General features: G+C 53.5%; 2 protein-coding genes and 1 long non-coding RNA gene across 9 annotated transcripts; 2 read left to right on the plus strand and 1 right to left on the minus strand.

Annotated features, from left to right (window-relative positions):
* Window positions 1-313: 313 nt before the first annotated feature.
* DHX38 (DEAH-box helicase 38) lies at window positions 314-10,008 on the plus strand. The gene is made up of 26 exons (XM_085071236.1): window positions 314-857; window positions 1,095-1,282; window positions 1,439-1,540; window positions 1,969-2,134; window positions 2,248-2,366; window positions 2,485-2,561; window positions 2,646-2,801; window positions 3,439-3,600; window positions 3,686-3,793; window positions 4,653-4,765; window positions 4,868-5,005; window positions 5,221-5,407; window positions 5,490-5,675; window positions 6,100-6,240; window positions 6,428-6,538; window positions 6,611-6,727; window positions 6,945-7,052; window positions 7,168-7,280; window positions 7,765-7,973; window positions 8,059-8,213; window positions 8,293-8,448; window positions 8,525-8,659; window positions 8,738-8,863; window positions 9,254-9,349; window positions 9,517-9,638; window positions 9,777-10,008. The coding sequence occupies exons 1-26, from the start codon at window positions 541-543 to the stop codon at window positions 9,859-9,861; spliced, it is 3,693 nt and encodes a 1,230-aa protein (XP_084927362.1). The 5' UTR covers window positions 314-540; the 3' UTR covers window positions 9,862-10,008.
* Window positions 9,974-16,904, minus strand: PMFBP1 (polyamine modulated factor 1 binding protein 1). Of its 7 annotated transcripts, none has more exons than XM_085071249.1 (8): window positions 13,249-16,904; window positions 12,844-13,001; window positions 12,128-12,376; window positions 11,395-11,523; window positions 10,945-11,109; window positions 10,677-10,844; window positions 10,323-10,601; window positions 9,974-10,129 (listed from the first exon to the last, which is right to left on the minus strand). In XM_085071249.1, the coding sequence occupies exons 1-7, from the start codon at window positions 13,265-13,267 to the stop codon at window positions 10,353-10,355; spliced, it is 1,137 nt and encodes a 378-aa protein (XP_084927375.1). In that variant the 5' UTR covers window positions 13,268-16,904; the 3' UTR covers window positions 9,974-10,129; window positions 10,323-10,352. The 7 variants fall into 7 exon arrangements, with proteins under 7 accessions (XP_084927375.1, XP_084927372.1, XP_084927373.1 ...); XM_085071246.1 differs by having other exon boundaries at window positions 13,143-16,904; XM_085071247.1 differs by lacking the exon at window positions 13,249-16,904 and having other exon boundaries at window positions 10,323-10,586; window positions 12,844-13,135.
* Window positions 16,905-18,081: 1,177 nt separating this feature from the next.
* Window positions 18,082-24,507, plus strand: LOC146431965 (uncharacterized). Its single transcript, XR_014854448.1, has 3 exons — window positions 18,082-18,398; window positions 18,965-23,308; window positions 23,838-24,507. It is a non-coding gene; the product is annotated as an uncharacterized LOC146431965 (long non-coding RNA).
* The last annotated feature ends 1,112 nt before the right edge of the window (window positions 24,508-25,619 follow it).

The raw sequence follows: 25,619 nt of genomic DNA on the forward strand, positions 1-25,619 counted from the left end.
TCTGTGTATATTTGACTGTCCATGCAGTGTGTGTGTGTGTCCGTGAAGAGTCTCCGTCTGTGCCCAGCGCCGCACGGCGGTGAGCGTGTGCCCGCCCTCGCTCGCGGCGGGGTCCTGCAGGGCTTCGCTGGGCGTTGGATGGACGGTCCGGAGTTGCGGGGGCTGCCCGGGGGTCTGAGGAATTCTTGCCACCTCCACGGTGTGGGGGTGCCCGTGCGGCTACCCTCCGTGGCGAACTCTCCCCGCAGGCGCTCTTGCGTGTCGCGTCCGCCCGTCACTCCGCCCCGCGCCTCCCGCGGCCACGTGACCATCCGGCGTTTGCCTACGCCGGAAGTCCCCTCAGGACAGGGAGCGTGGCTTGTCTAGCGGTATTTGGACTCTATGGTGGCGGCTCTCCCATAGGCTCTGGCCACTGTCTATGGTACACTTGGCTAGAGGGGCTCCTCCCGCCGAGCACTGTGGGGCGGCTATGGCGGCACTACGGGAGCTAGGTTACGGTCGCTGAGGGAACTGCGGGGCCCGCGCGGCGCTGCGGCCACCATGGCTGCGGCGAACGAGGAGTCGCTGCATCGGCTGTCGGGGACGAACCCGAGCGGCGAGGCGGGCGGGCTGGTACTACGGGAGCGGGGCGCCGAGCAGCACGTCTTTAAGGCACCGGCCCCGCGCGTCTCCCTGCTGGGGCTGGACGTGCTGGCGGCGCAGAAGCGCCGGGAGCGCCAGGAGGAGGCGGCCGGGGGGAAGCGATCCCGTGTCGCCTCTTACAAGGACTGGGAAGAGGGTCGTGACGAGGTGGGCAGCGCCGAGGAAGAGGAAGAGGACGAGGCCGACCGGAGTAGCCGCAAAACTCGCAGGAACAGGTGGGGTTTATGAGTGTTCCTGGTGCCGGCAGTGGCCGCTTCCGGCCGAGTAGGGAGCGCAGGGTGGGCACAGTCGATGACTTGCGGAGTCTCAGCCTCCGGTGTGGGGAGAGGGAGGCTGGGGGAGGACTGCGGGGCACTATGGTAGAGATTGGAAGTGGAGCTGTAAGAGACCAGCCGAAGGGCAGCTCTTGCTTAGCACTTCTGAGCGTTACTTCTTGTGCTCTGTCTGCCCAGACATTATCGCTCCGTGCACGTGGAGACACCTTCCTACACAGGAGGTGTCAGCGAGGAGTTCTGGGAACGCAGCCGGCAGCGGGAGAGGGAGCGTCGGGAACATGGAGTCTTTGCCTCCTCCAAGGATGAGAAGGAACGGAAGAAGGATCGGGATAGGGATCGGGATCACGATCGTAAACGAGACCGTGGTAAATGCTCAGAGACCTTTGTGGTGCTTCTTGTTTTGGGTCTAGGCTTGTCCCTTAGCCCATTTGTAGTCCTTATCAATGTTTGTGGTGATTTCTGCAACAGATCTGGGAAGCCTGTTTGTACAATAGGGACGTGAACCTATTTTCTTTTTGCAGAGGAGCGGGACAGGAGTCATCACAGCAGATCAGAGAGGGATGGGTCATCAGAACGGAGTGGCAGAAGGAGTGAACCTGAGAGCCCCCGACATCGTCCCAAAGGTGGGAGTGGGACCTCCCACCACCGGTAGAGCTCTTAAATGGCACTTGACAGGGAGGGGCTTGGAATTTTTTATGCTTCCCTGTTTTTACGGGATAGGGGTGGTGTAAAAGCTTGTATCTTGTAATGTGTGTGTATGGTTAAGGCAACCATAAGACTCCCAGCTTGACTTGGGCCTGGGAGCAGTGTGCCGGCTCTGAGCATTTGAAAATCTGGCAGATCTCTGCACAGTGGTGTCTGTTCTGGGTCTGTGTGATGGAAATGTGATCCTTTGGAAATTCCTTGGAATCACAGCATCAGCCCCTTCTCTTAGCAGGAGGGCAAATGGGTACTCTCATTCAATGCTCCTTGCTTAGAAGGTGTTAAGTGGCTCTAGTTGTCCAGGGCCACTGTTGAACATCAGGTGTCAAACTCCCATCTCTTCTGCCAGATGCAGCCACACCATCTCGCTCCAGCTGGGAGGAAGACGATGGTGGCTACAGCAGTGCCCGTCGCTCACAGTGGGAATCTCCATCACCTACACCTTCCTATCGAGACTCGGAGCGTAGCCACCGACCATCATCACTGCGGGACACAGACCGGCGGGAGCGGGACAGGTACCAGTGCCTGAGGCTGTGCTGTGAGCTGTGGAGCTGCAGAAAGGAAATGGTGTGCATATGAGAACTGCCTGGCTGAAGTCATCAGGTTCTCCCTTCTGCTGCATTTTCAGGTCTGTGAGGAGCCGGTACTCTGATAAGACACCGTTGCCCACCCCATCATACAAATACAATGAATGGGCTGATGACCGTAGGCACCTGGGGGCCACGCCACGCCTGTCCCGAGGGAGAGGTGAGGAATCTGGGCTGAGCTACCCAGGGTGGGCTGTGTGGAATCCCTTTTCCTGCGGCACAGAGTCAGCTCCGCAGGGTTTCCTTGGGAGCGTTCTGGACAATCTGGCTTATCCCAGGGCGACGCACCGACGGGGAGGAGGGCATCGCCTTTGAGACAGAGGAGGAGCGGCAGCAGTGGGAGGATGACCAGCGGGTGAGAATCGGGTGGGCCAGGGGCTCAGGGCCAGTGGACTGTGAGGGATGGGCAGAGCTCAGTGCTGCACTTCTCCCTTCCCAGCAAGCTGACCGGGACTGGTACATGATGGATGAAGGCTACGATGAGTTTCACAACCCTTTGGCTTACTCCTCTGAGGAGTATGTCAAGAAACGTGAGCAGCACTTGCACAAGCAGAAGCAGAAGCGGATCTCGGCCCAGCGGCGGCAGATCAATGAGGTAGGGCCAAGACGCAGGGTTGACTGCACTGAACATGTGGGGTTTGCTGCCCTGTGAGAGATCCACTTGTTGAGCCCTTGCTCTCAGGTGGAGAAGGACACTCTTGGTTCCTGGGCCAGGCTGAAGGAGTGCTCACAAGGAAATTGTGGTTGAGTTTCCCTGGAAAATCCAGCCCTGAAACTCCTGCATGGGCAGAATTCCCAGTTGGAGTGTCTGGTGGATTGCAGTGTCTAGGGTAGCAGGAGTGCAGAGGACCACGCTCCTGCTGTTCTGAGTGCAAGGTACATTACTGGGGTTGTCCACTGTTGCCCCAGTGGATGCTGGGGGCAGCTGCCCTCATAGTGTGAGCAGGACTATGTCCAGGCTTCCTGATGTGTTCTGAGTGCCTTGCAGGCAATGTCTATCATGAACTTCTTTGGAGATAGTCCTGTTGACCATGTGCTTCACATGGCCAGTCCGTTTCATGTATCCTACTGCTTCCACTTCCTGTTTCTTCCCTCATGCTTGCTTTCAGGCTCCCTGGGTTTGAGCCATCCTGTTGCCAGTGCGGATCTCAGACCCAAGCTTGGTGTTCTGGTGTGATATCTGGGGCTTTCTGTGGGGCTTCAGTGTGTTTCTGATACGTTGTTCCCTGCAGGATAATGAGCGCTGGGAGACAAATCGCATGCTGACCAGTGGTGTGGTCCACCGGATTGAAGTGGACGAAGATTTTGAGGAGGATAACTCCGCTAAAGTGCATTTGTTGGTACACAATCTTGTGCCCCCTTTCCTAGATGGAAGGATTGTCTTCACCAAGCAGGTAGAGACTGTGGCTGAAGGCATTGATGGCAGAGAGCCCTGTGCATGTAGGACCTTTTTACTAAAGCAATGTCTTTTCCCTCCAGCCAGAACCAGTCATCCCTGTGAAGGATGCCACCTCGGATTTGGCCATCATAGCTCGGAAAGGCAGTCAGTTGGTGCGCAAGCACAGGGAGCAAAAGGAGCGTAAGAGGGTATGCTGCAGCCCTTTGGCTTACTGCCCACCATACACATTATGTAGTTCCTCGCAGCCTTGTTTGGCCTCTGCAGTATTAAGGCCTTGGCAGCAGTGATGATAAGGAGTTCCTATTTTTGTGAGCTGGGATATCCTGGCAGCCCAGCTTCCTGCATTGCCTCATAGCAGCTGCTGTGGTGTGATCTTCTTGGGGACTGCCTGGGACATGAATCACTCTGCAGCTGAACATCTTGATTATGGGAGAAGGAAGCAGGTGGAAGAATGCCAGTTAGCGTAGGGACAGTCAGCAGGCAGTATGGCAGCAGGACCTTGTCATGTCTCAGCAGAAGAGTTGTGAGGAGGAGGAGGAGTGTGGGGTAAGGTAGCAGATTAGTTTTTTTGAGTGTTTTCTAGGGACTTTCCCTAAAGCTCACATAATAGCTGTGAGGAAAGTACAGATGTGTTCCTTGTACATTGAAACTGGGATGGATTTGAGCTACTTATACTATGAGTGGAATGGTGGTGGTCGCTAAACTGATAGCAGAGGTGGGAGGGAAGCCTATGAGCGCCTGGCAAGGGAAGGAAAATTATCTCTGGTTCACATCTGTGTAGGTTTAAGTTCAAATTTAATGGAAGGGTCAGTAGCTGGAACTGTTTTCTTAGGAGGCAGCTGGTAGTCCTGTGCCTGAAGTCTCTGTATGCATGTCACTGTCTCAAAACTCTTTGGAAGAGGGGAACCTGATGTAGGAGTGGAGGTGTGCATTCTGCATTGGGGAACTGTGGGACTAATACCGTTTTCCTAGTCTTATGAGTAGGACTGGGGAAGAATTTTGTCTGTTATCGCTGTGGCAAAGTTACATTGTTCTCTCTCCTTCCAGGCTCAGCACAAGCACTGGGAGCTGGCAGGCACCAAACTGGGAGACATTATGGGGATCAAGAAAGAGGAGGAGAAGGATGAGATGGTGACAGAAGATGGCAAAGTGGATTACAAGTAGGGGCTTGCTCTGAATTACTCTGCTCAGCTGGTAATGAGGGATATGGGCATAGCAAAGTGTGTGGAGAGGCAGTTTCAGGACTTGTGGTGTTTCCTTAGAACCGAGCAGAAGTTCGCTGAACACATGAAAGAAAAAAGTGAAGCCAGCAGTGAGTTTGCCAAGAAGAAATCGATCCTGGAGCAGAGACAATACCTGCCCATCTTTGCTGTACAACAGGAACTGCTCTCCATCCTCAGGTATGGCTGCCAGGGCATCCCCAGGGCACCGGGCTATGTTTGGGAACTGAGTTGAGGAATTGTAAAATCATGACTGTTGGGAAGGTGTACTCTTGGGAAACAAACCTATTGTGTTGTGTGGGTGGTGGGCGCTCTCCGGCCTGAGCAGGATGATGCTTGGCTAGAGAACACAGAAGCCCTTCTTTGTAGTGTATGAAGAAATACTTTTTCCTCAGAGACAACAGCATTGTGATTGTGGTGGGGGAGACAGGGAGTGGGAAGACAACTCAGCTGACGCAGTATCTCCATGAGGATGGCTACACTGACTATGGCATGATTGGCTGCACCCAACCCCGCAGAGTGGCTGCCATGTCAGTGGCCAAGCGGGTCAGTGAGGAGATGGGGGTGCGTCTGGGGGAGGAGGTGAGTCTGGCAGGGGGTGCGGGGGTGCCACCCAATGACAGTAAGTGCATGGGACTATTGGAGGACTTCTGATATGTCTCAGGTGGGCTATGCCATCCGCTTTGAGGACTGCACATCTGAGAACACAGTGATCAAGTACATGACAGATGGGATCCTGCTCCGTGAGTCTCTGCGGGAGGCTGACCTGGACAACTACAGTGCTATCATCATGGATGAGGCGCATGAGCGCTCGCTTAACACTGATGTGCTATTTGGACTGCTTCGGGAGGTGTGTGTGATCCTGGGCTAGAGGACAGCAGCATGGGGCACATGAGCTGGGACAGCCCTTCTCTGCCAGGACTGGGAGAGGGAAGCAGAGCTGCCATGTCTTTATCTGCACTTGACTGCTCCAGCATCCTGGTCCCTGGTTCTGGGGGGGTTAAGTCTCCTCTGGTACTGCCAGAGTCTTTCTGGCTGAATGTCAGAACTCTCGGTACAGAGCTCTTTGCTGGCTTAAGGCTTCCTGAACCAAGGTGGGCAGGTCTTCTTAATTGCGCTGATCATACATTATCAGTGTTCCCTGGCATGTGCAGCCAGTGCCTCTGGAGTACAACAGAAGCTCTGTCCTGTGCCATTGTCACAGTAAGAATGAAAGCAGACTATAGCCATGCACAAATGCCCCTTCCACATTGTTCCTTTCATCTGCTTTCTAGGTGGTTGCCCGACGCTCGGATCTGAAGCTTGTTGTCACTTCAGCCACCATGGACGCAGATAAGTTTGCCTCCTTCTTTGGGAACGTTCCCATTTTCCACATTCCTGGGCGCACTTTTCCCGTGGATATTCTTTTCAGCAAGGTATAGTCAAGCTTGTGGAGGGAAATTCTGTTGGCAGGAGGGGGTTGTGGCCTAGGTGTGCTGTACTCTGAGTGGGACACACAGGACAGGGTAGGAGTGCAAGACTGTAGGACTCCCCTACAGTCTTGCATGCAGGACAGGGCAGGTAAGGTTGTTGGCCCAGATTAACCTGGGCTGTGCTGTTCAGACCCCACAGGAGGATTATGTGGAGGCTGCAGTGAAACAAGCCTTGCAGGTCCACTTGTCTGGTGCTCCTGGAGACATCCTTGTCTTCATGCCTGGCCAGGAGGACATCGAGGTGAGTTGGAAGGGCAGGCACTGTCCTACCCCCTTGTTTCAATATGATATTTACACTGCTCTTTGTGTCTAGGTGACCTCAGAGCAAATTGTGGAGCATCTTGAGGAGCTGGAGAAGGCGCCTGCTCTTGCTGTACTGCCGATCTACTCTCAGCTGCCCTCAGACTTGCAGGCCAAGATCTTCCAGAAGGTGCTGATGTGTGCTTTGTGATTGGGGTGGGGACAGGGAAAACTGGAGCAGGAGACAGAAGTGCAGATACTCCTCTGTATTGCACATGGAGGGTGAGAGGAAGCATGTACCCCGCCCCCTTCCCGGGAGTCACCCCTGTCCCTGTGCTGCTCTGCACTCTTCTTCAGTGGAGCAGAGCCATGCCGAGGGGCATGACTGATGCACAGTGTGCTTGCAGGCTCCTGACGGGGTCAGGAAGTGCATCGTTGCCACTAACATTGCAGAGACGTCACTGACAGTGGATGGTATCATGTTTGTGATTGACTCTGGCTACTGCAAGTTGAAGGTGAGCCAGGGTTTCTTGTACTGTCTGTTTCTGATCTGTGGCATAGATTAAGGGAGTTCTGAGGTCATGATCCAGCCTTCCTCTTACTTCTGTCTGATCTGCTTGTGCCCTTAAGGTTTTCAACCCCCGTATAGGCATGGACGCACTGCAGATTTATCCCATCAGTCAAGCCAATGCCAATCAGAGGGCAGGCCGAGCTGGCCGGACAGGCCCAGGCCACTGCTTCAGGTAGGCATGTCTGGTGTTCTGTTGTATCCTCAGCTTGGCATCAGGTTATGTATATTTTTTTGTCACTGGAGCTGTTCATGATCTTGAACTTTGCGGGGATGTGGGCCGTAGGCAGGCCTGAAGGCCTTCTTTGGACCCAGTGCTTCTTCAGAGAAAAGGATGTGCTCTGCTTTCTTCCCGAGCCCATCTTCACTTGTGGTTAGCCTGCCCTGGATGCCATCAGGATAAGAGCCAAGCCAAAGGCCTTTCCCAGACTATGCTGTGAGACCAGGGAAGGGCTGTGCTTGGGCATGTGGTGTGCTACAGCCCAGACACCCCAATGTGCTGGGGAGACCACACTTTGGCTGTGGTAGAAGTGCCTCCCCCGAGGCCTGCTGCTGGGTGCAGGGTTGCTGCCCTGTGCCATGCTGGGCTAGGCTGGGCAGAGTCTGTAAGGAACACAATAGCCAGAACAGTAGGAGCATGTTCTTCACGTCTCTTCTAGGCTCTACACCCAGAGTGCCTACAAGAATGAACTGCTGACGACCACGGTGCCCGAGATCCAGCGCACCAACCTTGCCAACGTAGTGCTCTTGCTCAAGTCCCTGGGTGTGCAAGACTTGCTGCAGTTCCATTTCATGGATCCACCCCCTGAGGACAATATGCTGAACTCCATGTACCAGCTGTGGATCCTGGGGGCTCTGGATAACACAGGTATTGGCTGCTGGGGCAAGCTGCCAGTCCATTGAACTGAGGCTTGCCCAGCTGCTGATCAGTGATCCCTGTTACGTTCCTACAGGTGGCCTGACCTCTACGGGACGTCTCATGGTGGAGTTCCCACTGGACCCTGCACTCTCCAAAATGCTCATTGTCTCCTGTGACATGGGTTGCAGCTCTGAGATCTTGCTTGTTGTCTCCATGTTGTCTGTGCCTGCCATCTTTTACCGGCCTAAGGTACAGGATGCTGCTGTTCCAGCAGCTCAGGGCCCTTCCCTGCCCTTTGACTAAACTGTGTTCTTTGCTTACCCTTCAGGGCCGAGAGGAGGAGAGTGACCAAGTGCGGGAGAAATTTGCTGTTCCAGAGAGTGATCACTTGACTTACCTGAATGTTTACCTGCAGTGGAAGAACAACAGCTATTCTACCCTGTGGTGTAATCAGCACTTCATCCATGCCAAGGCCATGCGGAAGGTGAGGCAATGGCCACGAAGCTGGGGGAGAGAGCCTTTATGCAGAAGAGGGATCTGACCAGCACACACCTTTGCAGGTGCGGGAGGTGCGTGCCCAGCTCAAGGACATTATGGTGCAGCAGCGAATGAGCCTGGCATCCTGTGGTACAGATTGGGATGTTGTCAGGAAGTGTATCTGTGCTGCGTATTTCCATCAGGCTGCAAAGCTGAAGGTGAGAGGTGTCTGAGCTGCCCAGGGGCTGCAAGGCCCTGCCGGGGAACACATGGACTAAGCACGCTTGTATTTGCAGGGCATTGGGGAGTATGTAAACATCCGCACAGGCATGCCCTGCCACCTGCACCCCACAAGCTCTCTGTTTGGCATGGGCTACACACCAGACTACATTGTGTACCACGAATTGGTTATGACTACCAAGGTGAGCTTGGGCTGAGGGCCAGCAGGAAGGGTGATGAGTGCTCCAAGAGAGATGGGAGGACTTTGCTGTGAGACTGAGATCTGAGTGGCAGATCTCAGCCTTTCCCATCACTACTAACTTGGCATGTCTGTGTCATCTGTAGTCCTGTTTGTCCCTTTCTCCATTATTTTTCTTTGGCTTCTGTAGAATATGTTTGAACCTCCTTGTGGTGTCATCAAATCAGACCCATAGTAGCTTCTGAGGCCAGGAGGAGTTGTCTGGACGGGATATAGTTCCAGGCTGAGAAGTGCCATCAGCAAGTGGGGGAGGAAGTGAGCTGCTATGGCTCTGGGAATGGTGCCCAGGCTCCAAGGGTGCCATCCTGCTATCTTGGTCTTTCTGTCCCTGCAGGAATACATGCAGTGTGTCACTGCTGTGGATGGAGAGTGGCTGGCAGAGCTGGGTCCCATGTTCTACAGTATCAAACATGCTGGCAAGTCACGCCAGGTAAGTATTCTGTCCTGGATGAGCTGCCAAACTGCAGGCCCACTGCATTTCCATTCTGCTGCTGTATGTGTGTGTTTTGGCATGGAGGGAGCAAGCTTGCAGGCCTGCAGAGAGCCTGCTACTGGCCATCCCTCTCCTGTCCCTGACTTGCTGTTGCCTTGCTCCAGGAGAACCGCCGCCGTGCCAAGGAAGAAGTGTCTGCCATGGAAGAGGAAATGGCTTTGGCAGAAGAGCAGCTGCGCGCCCGCCGGGAGGAGCAGGAGCGCCGTAACCCACTGGGCAGCGCAAGGTGGGTGCTGGCCCTGCCTGCCCTTGGCTTGCCTGTGTGTAGGATCCCAGCTTTCCCATGGGAGTTCATGGAAAGGTTGTCCATGGGGTGCCGAGAAAGGTTGCATTTTCCATTAATCACCCTTGTCCTCTTCAACAGATCTACTAAAATCTACACCCCTGGGCGAAAGGAGCAGGGGGAGCCCCTGACACCACGACGCACCCCAGCCCGCTTTGGTCTCTAAGAAGGCACGACCTGTTGCTTTGAGGCTTAAGGTAGTGCCCAACTACCCTGATCAGTGTATTCTGAGGTTTCTGCAGCCTGTGGCCCCGGAAGGCTTTGGTGCTTGGCACTAATTTTGCTACAGAAGAAAGAATTTTATTTGTTTAAAGGTTGTCAGTCTAATCCTTGCTTTGTTTTGCGCTGCTTCTTGTCCCAGAGGTGGGCGTTGGGTGGAGGTAGCTTGCAGAATCATGCAGGGCTGGTGCTGTCAGGTTGTTGCCCTGTAGAGCCTGCAATGAGGCACAAAATTAGTGACCTGGAGGACAAATATAGCCTGTCTCTTTTTCAGCCCTGGCCCATACTCCTGCAAAGGCAGTTCTCCCACAGTCCATGCCCTGGACAGGAAACTGGTGCCCAGCTGTCCCTGCACACCTGGGACCATCAGCCCAGCCCTATTTCGGGCCAGCCAGGAATTCTGCTCACTTTTTCAGCTGCTCATGCTTGTGGGGCTGCTCAGGTGTTCTGAATGTTAGGTACAGGTTCTCCTCCTGCATCCTGCCCAGTGTGTCTTGAATTCCTGTTTGTATCCTGCACCTGCTCTGTCACCTTGCTGAGCTCTTCCTTAAGGAAAGCCAGCTCCACCTTGCAAACAACCAGCTCCTCTTCTTGCAGAGCCAGAGTTCGCTCACTGTCCAGGTGTAGCTGCTGCCAGTGGTGGGCTTGGCTGCTCAGGTCCCACAGCCTCTCCTGGAGGGAGTAGGTCTGCCCATGGGACAGTGAGACACTGGCAGAGCACAGACTCCTGTTTTTTCACAGGATGGCTTGAGACACCCTTACCTCCTGTTTGCTCTGCTTCTTGAAGCTCTGCATCTTCCTCAGCTTCTGATGGAGCTGCTGCCTGTGTGTCTTGGAGGCTGCAATCTTTTCTGCCTGCTTGGAGCTCTCTTGCCAGGCTTGCGCCAGCTTTGCTTGCAGGTTGTCCATGTCCTGCACCTGCCAGCAAAGCTGTGGGACAGGGAGGGTGGTTGGCCATGGCTGAGCCTTTCCTGGAGGCAGGAGAGGGGTTTGACACTGGTGCTGCATCCCTGTCCTGCCCTGCCCTCACCTGCTGCTGCAGCTCTACCACTTTTTGGTGTAGGCCTTGAATGGTCTCCTTGTCACTGCTCAGCTGTTGCAGACTCTGCTGCTCCTGGGCCTGGGTGGCTCCCAGCTGCTCCTGCAGCCAGTCTGAGCTGTGCTGCAGTCCCTGACTCTGCTTCTGTGCCCCCAGCTGCAGAGAAGGCAATGTGTTGGTAGGTTGGCCTTGTGCTGCATGCCCTTCCCTGAGCACTGGCACAGGTGCCCTCATGGTGCTGCAGGATGCTCAGGGCTGGCCATGCCTGGTTGTGTGAGGAGGTGGGGGCAGGCTGGCATTTTTGCCTTCCACCCTGTCCCGGGGCTTCTGGGGGAAGTGGAGCAGGGATCAACCCTGCAGTGTGGTTGTCATGGCTCCTGTGCCCCCCTGGCTGCTTGCCTCTAGGCTTGGTGTAGTGGCTCGGGGGCTGCTGGCACTGACCTGCTTGAGCAGCTCTCTGCGCTTCTCTGGGATATTGTGGCTGGTGTCCAAATGGCTGCGGGCAGCCGTGTAGGAGGGGACCTCTGTCTGCACTGCCTGGTCCTTCAAGTGGAGGGGTGCATCACTGACCTATGAATATCCAGCAGGGTGTGGGATCACTCTGTGCCCCTGCTGTGTAGAGCTGTGGCTGCAGAAGGAGCTTTTTTGGGACAACCCATGGACAATAGGCTGTTGGGGAGGGCCTGTGACAGAAGAATGTGGCCTAAACTAGGTGGGAGGCTGAAAGGCTGCTGGTTCCTGGCTCTCATCCTTGTGCAATCCCTATGGTGCCCTCCCTGTTGTGACAGTATCTGTTGGACACTCAGCAGCCATCCCTGCTGGGAAGCCATCCCTGTGGTCCCTGACTGGTAACAGAGCACAGGATCCCAGCTCATTGGCAAGGTTGTGGGCTGTAGCTATGCCACCAGCCCTGGGGCAGTGCCCAGGGTGTCAGTGTGGCTGTGGGGTCTGCATTCTTCCAGCTCTGCTCAGCTGGGTGGACTGGGCTGTGCCAGCCAGGCCTGCCTTATGGCTAGGTGGCTCTGTACAGGTGGTGCTAGAGCCACGTGTGGATGTCCTCTGCCCTCCCCTGGAGGGTCACCAGCTGTTTGCATAGGCTGTCAGGCAGGCATGGTGCCTAGCCTGTGGTGGGATGGCAGTGGGGGAGACATGCCATTGTGCTCAGCACTGGTACCTCGCCCATCAGCGCCTGGAACTGCTGCATCAGAATGACCAAGTCCTGGTGCTCCTGCTCTACTGCACACTCCTGCTCCTGCAGCTGGACCAGTCGTTCATGGTTTGTGCCCCTGCAGAAGTCCAGGTCCAGCTGCAACGCCTGTATCATGGCCAGCACCTGAGCTGGATCCGGCTCTTGCTGCTGTGTGTCCTGGTATGCTCTGGGCTCCCCATGCTGTGGCTCCAGCACCAATGCTTGCCTTTGGCCCTAGGACACGACATGAGCAGCATCTGTCCAGCTTGCCACTGTGGCCAGCCCATCTTGCAGCTCCTGTCTGGGCAGGCACTGGGCCTGGACAATGCTGTCAGTCCCAGTTTTGTGCAGAGCAGCAATGGACCATGTTGCCAATGGGAAGCCCTTCCCCACCAGCCAGCACCACCCCATGTGTGTGCATGTTCTGACAGTTCCTCTGGGCTCACAAATGGCCAAGTCCCTGACATGGCTGACCCTCAGCACTGCAGTGAACTGTGGCCACTGTGGGAAATGGTGGCAGTGGGACCAGTGCACCCACAGCAGGACTGGATGCCCCTGAGCGCTTGTGCTCTCCCCAGCCCTGGGGAAGAGGTCTCTGGTGGCACAGGCAAGGGCTGGACAGAGCCTCCTCTACCACCTGGCCACCAGTCTGTGGCTACACAACCAGCACCTGGGTTGAGCATAGGGTTGGCACTGCTCACCTTGGGCTGCCAGGCCTCTGTCTCTGGCTGAAGCAGCTGGATGGAGCTGGTCGGTTCTGGTGTCTCTTCTTTCTCTGGCAGACTTGTTTGGGAGCCTTCAGGCTGGCCCTGAGGTACAGGAATCTCCCCGGATGTGCCAAATTTTAGCCACTCTCTCACTGTTGGAAGGACCATCACAGGGGACAGGCCTTTTCCATGGCCCCAGACAACCATCAGTCCCACAGGTATCACTCAGCCCTGCCTGGGGAAGCCCCACCATCCCATGGTATCAGCACTGCCACTCCCCATCTGAGGAGCACCTGGTGCCAACAGGAGAGGCCTAGCCTGGGACTCCTGGAAAAGCATAGCAAAGCTGTGGCCCTCTCCTCAGCAGCACTTGGTCCTATTGCTGCCCACAGTGCTCACCACAGCGTTCCTGTGCCATGCTCCTCACCCTCTTGTGTCCCTGGCATGCTGTGTGACACTACCCCATATGCCATTGTGAGGTCACCAGGTCCTGAGCATCATCCTCAGAACTGGTCCAGGACTAGGCAACCACCCCTGTGTGAGGGCAGGACCTCACCATCCTCACTCTGTGCATGCACTGACCTCAGGCCATACTCAGTCTGCAGCAGCCCCGGAATACGCCACTGGCCTATGGCCTATGGCCAGGGCAGGTATGGCAGTGGTGCTGTGCACCCCATGCAGGGGGCAGGGCTGGGGGAGACCCACTGCAGGGGCACATCCTGACAGGCCCACAGGCCACGGGCTCCTGGGGAGGCTGAGTGTGGACAGGGGAGGCTGAATGTGGACAGGGGAGGCTGAATACATGTGCCCAGTTGTCCTGCCCTGCCGGGGGCCACCCTGCAGTGCCCAGGTACTTGGAGCAGTTAAGCAGGTGTCTGGGTGCCAGTAGTGCCTTGACTGTGGCTGCACAGTGATGCTGCGAGTGCAGACCTGCAGCTAGCCTGTGCTGGTGACATGGGGCTTCCTGGGCTGTGTGTGGTCTCTTGCCAGCACTCAGTGCAGTTTCATAGGTAAGTGTTTTAATTGGAAATTTCCAAGGCTGACCTGGGCCCAGAAGGTGAATGCAGATTTACCATAATAGAAATCATCAGTTGCCATGACGATCTGCTCCTCCATTGGGTCACAGTCACAGGCAATGGGAGCAGGTGCAGCACCAACGGTCCTGTGAACAGGGCTACTGAACCCCTTGCTGTCCAGAACACAACTGAATTTGGCCACAATTTCTGCCAGTGCAAGGAAATAAAATTTCTCAGCAGATTTCAGTCTTGTTCGGGCAGCGACAGCCAGGGCACAGAGTATCCACAGCATACAGAGCCTTCATGGGACAAAGCCTCATGCCATCTGTGTTGTGCCATGTTGCACTGTGGCCCCACAGATGGGCCACACTGGGCTGAGCTGAAGGCAGTGCCTGCCTTGAAGGGCTCAACCCCACTCCAGCTCCTTGTGGGAAAGCCCCACAGCCCTGACACGAAACCGCCTGCCTGTTCTCAGCTGGTGCTGGGAGGATGGGGGGGTCAAACTGGCCCCTCTGCTGTGTGATCACAGTCGTGGGGGTGGGAGTTGTCTCACTTTAATTACTGCCGTAATGTTACTCTTTTCAGTGCCACGTTAATTGAAATTAAACAGCTGCCGTGTTCAGGCTGGGACAAAAGTGAATCTTTTTTCATTCCACTCCAGTTTAATGAAGACTGACATGCTGGGAGAAAACAAAGGCGATCCAGCTGCTGCCTCTTGCTAGCACATGCATCAACAACTACCAGTGATCCCCTGGGCTGGCAGAGACACCCCAGAGCACCCCACAGCCATCAGCCCCAGTCAGCCCAGCCCAGTCCCGTGTCCTGGAGAGCTCCTGCCCAAATGGTCTGGCTGGGGGTATGCAGAGAATGGGGTGCCCACAACATGGGGTATGCCAGCACAGGGGTCTCAGTGCCCAGGTGCTGTGTCCAGGCTTTCATTCCATCTGTTAAGAAGTGTCTGGCCACCAACCATGACCCAGCACGGCCCCTTGCCCCCCCCATGCTGCCAGCATCCCATCATCCCTGTGGGCTCAACTGGCTTCAGCCCCACAATGTTCACAGTCATCAACTGGCCCACGCAGCCCCTTCTGCCTCAGCCAGGGCAGCAGTGTCAGCCCAGGTGTCCTTCTCTCCAGCGTTAAGGTTTTTTGCAGTTTTAGGACCAGGAGTTTGCTTCATGCCATTCAGTACTTTAAAATATGCAAAATGAGGTGCTGCTACAAACCTCATTAACACCCGCCTCCAACATCATTAAGATGTTTCCAAGAAAATTAATTGAGAGACTCATTAAAAATAAATTAAGAAAAATGTGTTGCAGAGCGCCTGCTCCGAGCTCGTAAATCACAGCTCAGAGCTCCAGGCCCCTGCACAGGCAATTAACGCCAGCCAATTTGTTTTATCCTGGCTGCGAAAATTAGAAAGCAGACATGGAGATTAGATTAGGCATGTCTGTCAAGCGGAACTTGGAGTGAATATTTTAGGATACAAAATGGAAATCAGAAAAACAAAGCTGGGACTTCATTCAGGAGAGCTGGTGGGCAGAGAGGGGGGGAGGAGGGAGGTTTGGATGTTCTCCATGCCATGGCTGTGTGTCGATGTCACCCATCTTGTGATCCTGCCACCACCAGCTCCGTCCTTCCCTGCACAGCGCCCATCCTCAGTGGCTGCGCAGATGCCAATGACCCCTCTTCAGGAGCATGAGCTCACAGTGGGAGTGTTCTGAGCTGCTGTGTGTGACACAGCCCAAGCTAACATGTCACCTGTGTGTGCTGATTATGCACTTGGATTATCAAACACAGTGCAACTGGGTGAGACACTGCTTGGGCCTCCATCACCTTTAGGCCACTGGTACCCCTTTGTCCATCCCCAGTACCTTCCATCACAGGAGCTCAAATCACTTTATATTAATGAAAAAAACTGCAGGGCCCCTTGGCAAAACAAGGGCTGTGATCCCCGTTTCACACACAGTAGCTGAAGAAGACTTAAGGTCTTGCTTGTACCTACATGAATGCACAAGCAACTTGTGCAGCAGCCACTGCACTGGCACATCTCTGTAGTGTGCAGGACACAGTTGTGGGTGCTCACGCAGCCAAACATCCAGCTGCGGCGGTGGCACAGCCCTTCATGGCAGTGGGAACCTGTGTGCTACCAGTGCTCGTGGTGCAGAGGGACCTTAGAGCTCTGAGAAAGACTCCAGTAGGGGCCATCAGCACTGCGTCAGTCTGCATGACTCAGGTGCTGTTGTGTGAGAGGTTTAGTGCAGAGCAAGGGGTGATTTGGTTACACATCAGAATGCAAGAGGAAAGTGGGAACAGAGCAGCAGAAGGCTCTTGGATCAGCACACAAAAGTTCACCCAGATCCGATGTCTGTGAGATGACACAAACCAGACGGAAACTGGAGTTCAGCACACAGAGTGATAGTTACCTCTTGGCAGAACAAGTTGAACACTGTGGATAGGCCATCCATGGCCATTTGGAACCAAGTCTGGATGGCCCATTTCCAGCTCCCCCTACCAGACCCTGATCCCAAAGCAGACACTGATGCTGGTGGTCCTGTGCTGGGGGATAGTGAGGTCATCACTGCCCCGCTGGTGCCCTAAGCCAGGATTCCCCATCCGCTCACGTCGTTCCAACACCTGCCACGGGCAGGGACACCTTCCACTAGACCAGATTGCTCCAAGCCCTGTCTAACCTGGCCTTGGACATTTTCAGGAATGTGGCCGCCACAGTTTCCCTGGGCAACTTGTGCCAGTGGTGGGCGGGGGCGGAGAGGGAACTGACGGTGACAGGAGCGGGGACCACTGGTGGTGCGGGCAGCCCGGGGGTGCCCGGGGGGCTGCCGGCGGATGCTTGGCGCACGCGCGCTGACAGCCTCCGCTCCGCCTGTCTCCCGCCCGGCAGGGGTCGCTCTCGGCCCGTGCGGCGCTGCCCGTGAGGGCGGCTCCGCCCAGAGGATCCTCGAGCACCCGCGGGCACCCTCCGGACACCCCTCAAGCACCCCCGGGCATCCCCCCGGGCACCCCCCCGAGCATCCCCGGGCACCGTCCGGGCAGCCGCCGAGCACCGCCTGGCAACCCCCCGGGCACGCCCCGAGCACCCCCAACACCTTTGTTCTGCCGCGGTCCCGGTCGGGGCTGGGTGGGGTCCGGGAGCGCTGCCCGGGCCGGGGGTGCCGAGCCGAGGTTGCCAGAGCGGCCTTGCCCGGAGATGGGGATGCCCGTACCGGGGGTGCAAGTCCTGGGAGAGCCGGGCGGGGGCTAGTCGGAGCAGGGGTGCCCGGTGATGGGAATGTCCGTGCCGGGTGTGCCCGGTGCTCCCGCCGCAGCTCAGCCTCAACCCGGGGCAGGCAGAGGGCTGGCGGGTCCTGAACTAGGAATGGGATTCTTGAACAGGGAAGGCGTATCAGGGTAGAATCTTAATGAGCCTTAAAGGTTATTTCTGAGCGGTTCCAGTGACAATTCTCGGCCCTTCATGTTGTCAGGGAGCCGTACCCCGACCCGATCCCATCCGGTAATGCTCGGGCCACGCTGCTGTGTTTGGGATGAGGAACAGCAACAAAAATACAGGCAGTGTAGGCAGATTCCACCGGGACCGACAGCAATCAGGGACAGGCTTGCAAGGTTTTGCATTCCGCAGTGCGAATGATCTCATTATCCTTGCGGGGGTCGCAGCCAGCTACTTGAAAAATACTTGTTAAAAACCACAGTAGCTCTACGGAGAGGATCCCTACCAGGGAAGGGAGAGAGAACAAACTAGATGCGTAAAAGCAGAAAGGGGAAATGGCCACAGTGGCAATAATGGGTCAGGACCTGCCCTGCCCTGCTGTGTCCCTCGCGAAGGCTGAAAGGCCACGCCACATCCCAGAGTCCACAACAGAGTCTTGCATCTGCTCTGTCCCTCTAGCTGCCCATGAAACCTCGTAGTGGGGAGTGTTGGTGCATGTGGAGGCCCACCCAGCCCAGTCACACAGGAGCCAACCTCTGTCATTCCCATTGTTCAGACACCAGGTCACCTGGCTCATCCCCTTGTCCTCCTCAGGCAGGGTCAGCCAGAACAGGCCACTCAGAGCTAGCCTGGTTGTGTTTAAACACCCAGCCCCACGGTCAGGGGAAGGCACAGATGGGCACGGGAATGATACCACATGTGTGCAGCAGTCCCCGGGGCTGCCTCCTGCCCGCTGCCAGTGCTGTTGTGTATTCACACCATCATGGCACCATTTCCACCATTGCTGCTGCTGCTGCCAACTGCATCTCAGTTTTTTGAATCTGTGGGTTAAGGACATGCACAAGCTGTGTAGAAGCTGTCGTATGTTGCCCTAAAGAACCTAGAGATGGAATTCAGCAGGAAGTAGAAATTCTACTGGAAAATGGAAGGAACAAGTGAAAGGAAAGCAGTGCTGCTTGGGTCTGATCACAGGATGGGAGGCATTGGTGGTTCTTGCTGTTACAGCCACTAAGAGGCTGGAAGAGGGATGGTGCACCTGGACAGCCACATCAGCATCTCTGGGGCCTCCTTCTGAGCCAGCAGCAATAGGTGGGAGGTCAGGTGGAAGCAAGGGGGCTGAGGGGAGACAGGAGGGAACTGGGTAAATGGAAAGAGGCTCTGGTGGTGGGGAGCACAGGGAGAACTGCCACAGGGTAGGAGGTCATAGGGATACAGAAATGAAGCCGAAAGAGAGGATCTTCCCCTTCCCCTTCCCCTTCCCCTTCCCCTTCCCCTTCCCCTTCCCCTTCCCCTTCCCCTTCCCCTTCCCCTTCCCCTTCCCCTTCCCCTTCCCCTTCCCCTTCCTTCTATGGTTAACCTTAAGTCTCTGACCAAAACTAAAAGACTATTCTAAGATAAAGTATAAAACCCAAGGGAAACAAAGTTGAGACCATACTGCTGCTGCATAGAAAACTTCATTAGCCCTGTTGGCATAGCAGTAATGAGAGGAAAAAAAAACCCATAGAAGTGATGTGAAGGGACTGACTGCTGGGGAGGATGTGGTGCATTTGCCATCTCTTGATGTCTTCAAGCCCAGCCAAACACCTGTCTGAACCTGCCTTTGTCAGACAAGTTACTGACTTCACTGTAACATGGTGAAATTTTCTTGACTGTAGGTACAAGAGGTCAGGCAGCCCAATCCCTTCCTGCTCACCCTGGGAAACTGCAGGAAGGAAATGCAAAGGAGGATCACAAGAACATGAGGTTATTTGTGCTCTTGGACAGGACTTCATGCCAGCACTGATTCATCTGGCTCCAGCAGCATTATACAGCATTACTCAGCCCCTCAGGTGGGCAGACACTTGAGGGTAGATCTGTCTGGAAAAGGCTGGGTCTGCTGACCTTGCATAATTTCTTCTTTTTTTCAGATGTTTAGCAGCTGTCTCCAGTCTCCAAGGTACGACACAGCCAGGTGGTCCTAACCTTGCTGAAGGTCTGGGGCATTTGTACCATCTTTCTCACAAGATCTCACTACAGTCTCAGCTGCTGTAGCTCTGTTCCTCCTCAGGAATTAGGGCTTGGGGCTGTGCTAGAATAAAATCAGATGAAGATGTAGAGATGGATCTGCGGAAACGTTTGCTTAGTGCCCAGGAGCAGCCCAAAAGGCAAACTGACTGTTAACAATTATCAGGAAAATAATGGAGAGCACTTCACAGTTCTGCCACTGAACAGATCCATAGTGAAAGCTGCACTGTGATTTCCATATGCAGCACTGTCTGTCTCTCTCAAGAAAAAGATTTGGAAGAGCAGCTAGTATGATAAAATACAAAGAGTATTTTCCATGTGAGAAAAAAGTGGGCAGTCTCTTTAGGCTGGAAAAGAAATGACCAAAGACGATTATAGTATCACATTTAGCAAATAGAGGTTGCCTGTAGTATGATTTCTCATCATCCCTTCAATATAAGAACTGCCAGCACCCTATATAAATTAGCAGGTAATAACCACAAAGCAAAAACCAAATCTTTTTAAAAATGTCATGTGCTATGTCAGACTGTGTCACACAGGGTATGGTGCACTCCCAAAGCTCATATGCATTCAAAAATAAAGATTTTAATGGGAGAAAAATATCCACTCACATTGATGGAATGCAAGACCCCATTTCTGCTTCTGGAGTCTGTGAGCTGTGGGTGGCTGAGGCTGGCAGAGTGTTCCAGGCAGCACTGTGGGATCTGTGGCTTCTAACCAGACTCCAGGAATCAATCACCAAATTGCACTGTCTCCTCCAGGAACAAGCTACCAGTGGAGAAACAGAAAACAGGTTTTTTTGTAGCTATACTGAAACTTCACAGTTGGTTTTAAGCCTCTTAGACAGTATAATACTGACTGCAAGTTCCTGCTGAGTGCTATCGACTGCAGCCTGTGCCAAGCTGCAGGGAACACCCTGTGCCATGCCTCCCTGTGATGGAGTGCATCTCTGCATCAACAGTGTGACTCAGATCAGAAACCAGCTTCCCGGGACTTCCCATCAGCATCCTTTCAGACTGTCATCCAGCAGCAGAGATCTGTGCAGCCATGAGGTGACAGGCACCAGAAGACAGCATCATCTTCAAACCACACGAAGGGATTAGTGCAGGCTGGAAGCAGCCCCCTGCTGCCCTCTGTCCAGGTTGGGACACACTGCCTGCTGGGCTGTGGGAAGGAGGGGGCTTGCACTTCAGAGGTGGCTTTCCGGGGTCAAGTATTCTTGTAAGCAGACACCATAGCAAACAAATTGCCTGTTCCTGCAGTGTAAATCCTAATCTGGTTCTCTTGAAGCACCTACTGTTGTGCTGCTGTGGTGCTAAGGAATGTCTGCTAAGGTATGGTGGAATGCAAAGCTGTACCTTAAGTACTACAAATTAATTGAGAGCAGTGGTTGTTTCCTGCAATGGGACCACATCGAGGCCACTGATTATTTACAGTCCTGTAGGTTAGAGCTGCAGGCAGCATGGGTTGTGTGGGCAGGATGGGCAGTTTGGCCAGTATGGGCCATTATGGACAAAGCACCAGAGCAACTCTGGGAGGTCAGCTGTGTGGTGCTGTTCCATTATGACTTCAGTGTCTCTGCTTTGTCACACACTTCTGTTCTGTGGCACACTGCTCTCTGCAGTGATACAGCAGTCACAGATCCTTTGTATTTTTATCAAGGTAATTCCCCATCACCATTATTTTTGCATACCTTCTACTGCAAGAAGCTGAGCTGCAGTGAATGCTCAGCCAGCATGGTAACCAGCCAAATTCCATACTAGCAGCATGGTTTAAATGCCCAGCCTGTTTCTATGTGGCGATCAAGAATTCAGTGAGTGGAAGAGGCCCCTGCTCTAGTTTGGTAATGCCCCCCTATTTCTTGAAGTGGTACAATATCAAAATTACAGACCACAACACTCTCCATTTCTTACTTTCATTTTGAATTAAAGACCTTCTATTGAAGACTCTCACTTCAAAAACCAGCCAGGCACTTTCTAATATCAAGCAAAATGCCTGAAGAATAAATTGCTCTTATCAGAAATAAAGTATTTTAGTTCTGCCACAAGCAGAGAGATCTGTGTTTGTAAGTCCCTCCAAAGGCAACTCCATCTTTCCTGTTTTCCTCTCATTTTCTTCTGATGCACGAAGCCTGCACATTGCAGTGCCGTGATTGGATTCAGCTTTGGAGCAGTGTAATTGTAAATATTCATTGGAATCCAAGCTAGTTTTCCCAAGTCTCTCTTAAAAGCTTTGCAGCTATACAAACAGCCATGGCTCTACATTAGCCTCACAGCCTGGAGACTGCCTATTCCTCCCCAGCCCCAAAGTTTGCTCCTTCAGAGGCTGCATGGAGAGAAGTCAGCCTTGCCAACTATTTTAGTCAATGCTCTGTTATTTTCTTCATTCTCTCTATAATGTGCTGAAGAACTGGCTCTCAGGTACGGGTACCCAGTGGGGTTCCTCACCAGTGTCCACAGAAATAATATGGCTCACCTTGGCTTGCAGTTCGCCTGACTGTCGTGGCCATGTGTTTCAGTCCCTGTCTCTCTTCTGATGGTGACAGGGTATCTGTGAATGGCTCTGAGTCCTGGTATATGGTATACAGTACATGGTATATGGTATGCAGTACATGGTGTATGGTATAGGGTGTTGTGCTTGTGACCATTCCTCCCTCCTCTGTGAACACTCCATGGCTGCCCTTGCACAGTGGGGCAAGGCAAAGGGCAGCAGACTCCTACAGCCCCTGAGGAGCTCAGGCAAGCTCAGTCCATCAGCCAGACCCTGCCCTTGCCTGGCCCAGCCCTGCACAGCCAAACTGCATGCCCCAAGCTGATCATGCTCTCCAGGTGGTCTCTGACTGCAGCCATGTCCTGCACAACTCATTTGCAGAGCAGCACATGCAAGAAACTGCACACAGCTATTCCACTGAGAAGGTAAATTGAATCCAAAAGTTCTGATAGCAAATCTACACTCCCTTCTCTGCCTCATCCACATCCATGTGTTCCCTACCATGGACAGGACCCTGGCCAAAGCCTGTGTCACAGCAGCACATGTAATGCAGATGGTGGTATTGGAGCCTTAATCATCCACTGACATCCTCTGAACTCTGCTTGCTCCTTTCAGCATGTTACAGCTTTCTGGGGAGCCTGGGACCACGCAGGTTGGTGGTAAAAGAAGAAACACTGAAGGAGACTGTGGTGGGGCTCTGGGAACGGCAGAGCTATGTTACAAGGTATGAGCAAGGATAGATTTAGGAAATGAGCAAGACTGGCATGAACGTCAAGAGGCTGATATTCCATCTTCCAGCTCTGAGACAGGGGAACCTACGAGTGCCCTGTGTATTGTATATCTCTCCTTACAGCTGTCCTATGATGCAGGATCCTCAGGCTCTGGCAGTCTGTTCACCTGCTCTGTTCTCCTTTCATTTAGAAAACTGTTCCTAACCACAATCTTTCCTGCTGCAGGCTCTGGCCAGTAGTTCTTTTGTATTCCTTCATGGACATGGAGAGCAGATGGCTTCTTTCTGCTTTCAGGAGTTTCTTACATACAGGTGGTGTTGTGATCTCCCTCAGTCATGCAGCAATAAAAAAAACCTAAAAAAAACCCCAAACCTCAACAAAACAGCCAGATCATAAATCACGAAAGAAACCCCCTATAGTAGAAATCCCTGCCACACAGAGCAGTAGCTATGAGAGCAGATGCCCTGTGAAAGCAGATAAAGTAATGAGGCCTTTATAAAGATAACAGCTCCCAGAGTCAAAACAGCTCATGGAGAGAAATGCCCTGCTCCTGTAGATCCGTATCTCCTGGTGAAAGCCACCAAAGTCCTCTTCATCTCTTTTTCCAGCTCAAGGCCAGCTGCCTTCAGAATGTGGTGAAGGAGACATCCCCAGGGAAAGTCCAGCCTCCAGCTGAAGGGAAGGAATGTGGAAAACCATATGGTCATGAAGAGGGGCTGGACATTGAAACATGCCTGATGGCAGGAGCAGAAGGAACCAGTCCCTGGGGTCCCTGTAGGAATCTATCCTCTCTTCTCCACATACAACACATCACCTTTGTCCCACTGTGACACTGTGACCCCTCAGCAGCTGCCAGGGCAGGGGGTGTACCAGTGGACACACAGCCTGGAGCCCCAACAGGGTCCCTGGTGTAAGAATACACTGGTCCTTTTGCTGCACAGCCCTGGTGCAGAGGAGCCTTCATGGCATGAGCTGGAAGCACAGTCCTTCCCTTCCAGCTCCATTTTCCAAAACAGACAGAGCACTGTTCTTCAGTGCTCCTGGCTTGGATGATTTATCCAGGTCACAGTGAGGACAGCTGGCTAACTGAGGTTAACAGCTTTCTCGGTTTCCTTTCAAAAAGACATTAGCATGGGGGCTGTATTAAATAATGATATGCCAAATCCTAATTCATTCACTGGGAGAGCTCATGATCAGGTAGGGGACTAAGCTGACAAGCAGGGCTATGCTGCCAGCCTTTCTGTAAAGGGTGGGACCATAACTCATGCTCCCAGTGCTAAATTATACCTGGCACTCCTTGCAGAGAAATCCTGCTGCCTGCTGCAGGGACCCAGGACCACCAGCCTTGGGAACCCCAGGCCCCTACAACAGGAAAGCAGCTGGGACTTGCTCAGAAAAATAGATTGGAGTCCCATCTGGAAGAAGGATGTTGGGAAGAAAATATGACAGAGATCTATAAAATCAGAAATGTCATGGGAAGATGACTAAGGAGTGACTGTCATAGTTTCTTCCAATAAAACAGTGGAATTTGTCAGGGGATAGGTTCAAAACAAACCAAAGGAGGTGGCTTCTTATCCAAGCATGGTCAAACAGGGAAACTCACTGCTACAGAACATTGTGGAAGCTGGATAAGATTTGAGTTACCAATTAGTTTGACAAGTTATGGATGAAAATTTCTCAAGGGCTATTAAACACGAAGACTCACTCTTGGGCATGGGAAGCCCCTTCACCACAGAAGGTGGGTGGGCATCTTGGGGTGATTTCACAAGCTTCCCCTGTTCTTCCCAGGGCAAAAGAGCTCTTTCCCAGACAGGGCTGTAAGCTGCTGAGAGACACAGAGCCAGGTGGAACACTGTTCTGTCACAGAATAGTGTTATATATTTATATAACAAGCCTTAATGCTCAGTACTTTAATTGGGAGGTTTGTAAGAGAAAGTTGAGAGCTAGGGTGTTTTATCTGCCACTTTCACAATGAAACCTCAGACGAGGACAGGGGAGGGTGGGGGAGGGCAGGGCAGGGCAGGGCAGGGCAGGGAAGGGAAGGGAAGGGAAGGGAAGGGAAGGGAAGGGAAGAAGCAAAGTGTCATTCCCACCCTGTCATGCTGTCCTTGCACAAATCTACACATGGTCACCAATATGCATACGCAGAACAAAACAAATGCACATGCTGACCGTCTTCTGCATTCATCCATTTGCCACCATCCATGAGCACATACAAAGGCACACACATCTTGCTTCCACCTTCACTGTAGGCATTTGGAATGTGGGCTTGCCACAAGCAGCTCAGCCCACATGCTGGGCTGGCTCTTCACACACAGAACAATGGATGATGTGAGAGTAAATAGAACAACATCTTGCAACCTTCCTTCAAATGCAATTATCTAGTCAGTGCATTGTGTTCATATATATTGCAATGTATGTATCATCATATATATCTATGAACATATTCATAAGAATATATTCATCATCACCACATTAAATGAAACAAAATGTTTCCACTTTGACTAATAAGGGGGACATCCCACCCCCCATTTTGAATGCTGCCCTCTGAACTGCTGCTTAGACAAACCAGTAGTGCTAAGCTCATCTTGTCATCCAGTATACCGGTACCTGCTGCTCCACTGTCAAAAGTAGCTGGTTTATTCTACTAGAACCCCAAGCATATTTCATTTGCAAGTTGTTAAAATTGGCACATTTTTTTAATGGCTTATATGGTGCTGAAGGGCATGACAAGTGAGTACCAGGTTAAGCAAGTAATGCTGCAGTATGTGGCAGCAGGAGCTCCCCAGGTTTCCAGGATCAGCTGTCCTTCCCCCCTGTTTGCCACGTGGATCCGAATGAGACCTTGTGGTTGGAGTCCACTGAGGAAAGCTGGTGACTGAGCGGACATCAGACAGACAGCCTGATGGCTGCAGAGGTGGGAGCAAAGTGCTTTCTAAAGCCAGGCTCACATGCAGGGGGAACACACTGAACAAAGGGTCTGACTCTTGCAGCTTCTGAAATACAGGGGTCGGTGGCCAGGCAGGAGCAAACAGACCCAGCGTGGAGCAGTCTGGCACAGGCTGCCCAGCAGGCCTCCAGCAGG

The sequence above is a fragment of the Lichenostomus cassidix genome, chromosome 11, assembly GCF_008360975.1.
Source record: "Lichenostomus cassidix isolate B80296 chromosome 11, HeHo_3.0, whole genome shotgun sequence".
Classification (NCBI taxonomy): Eukaryota; Metazoa; Chordata; class Aves; order Passeriformes; family Meliphagidae; genus Lichenostomus; species Lichenostomus cassidix.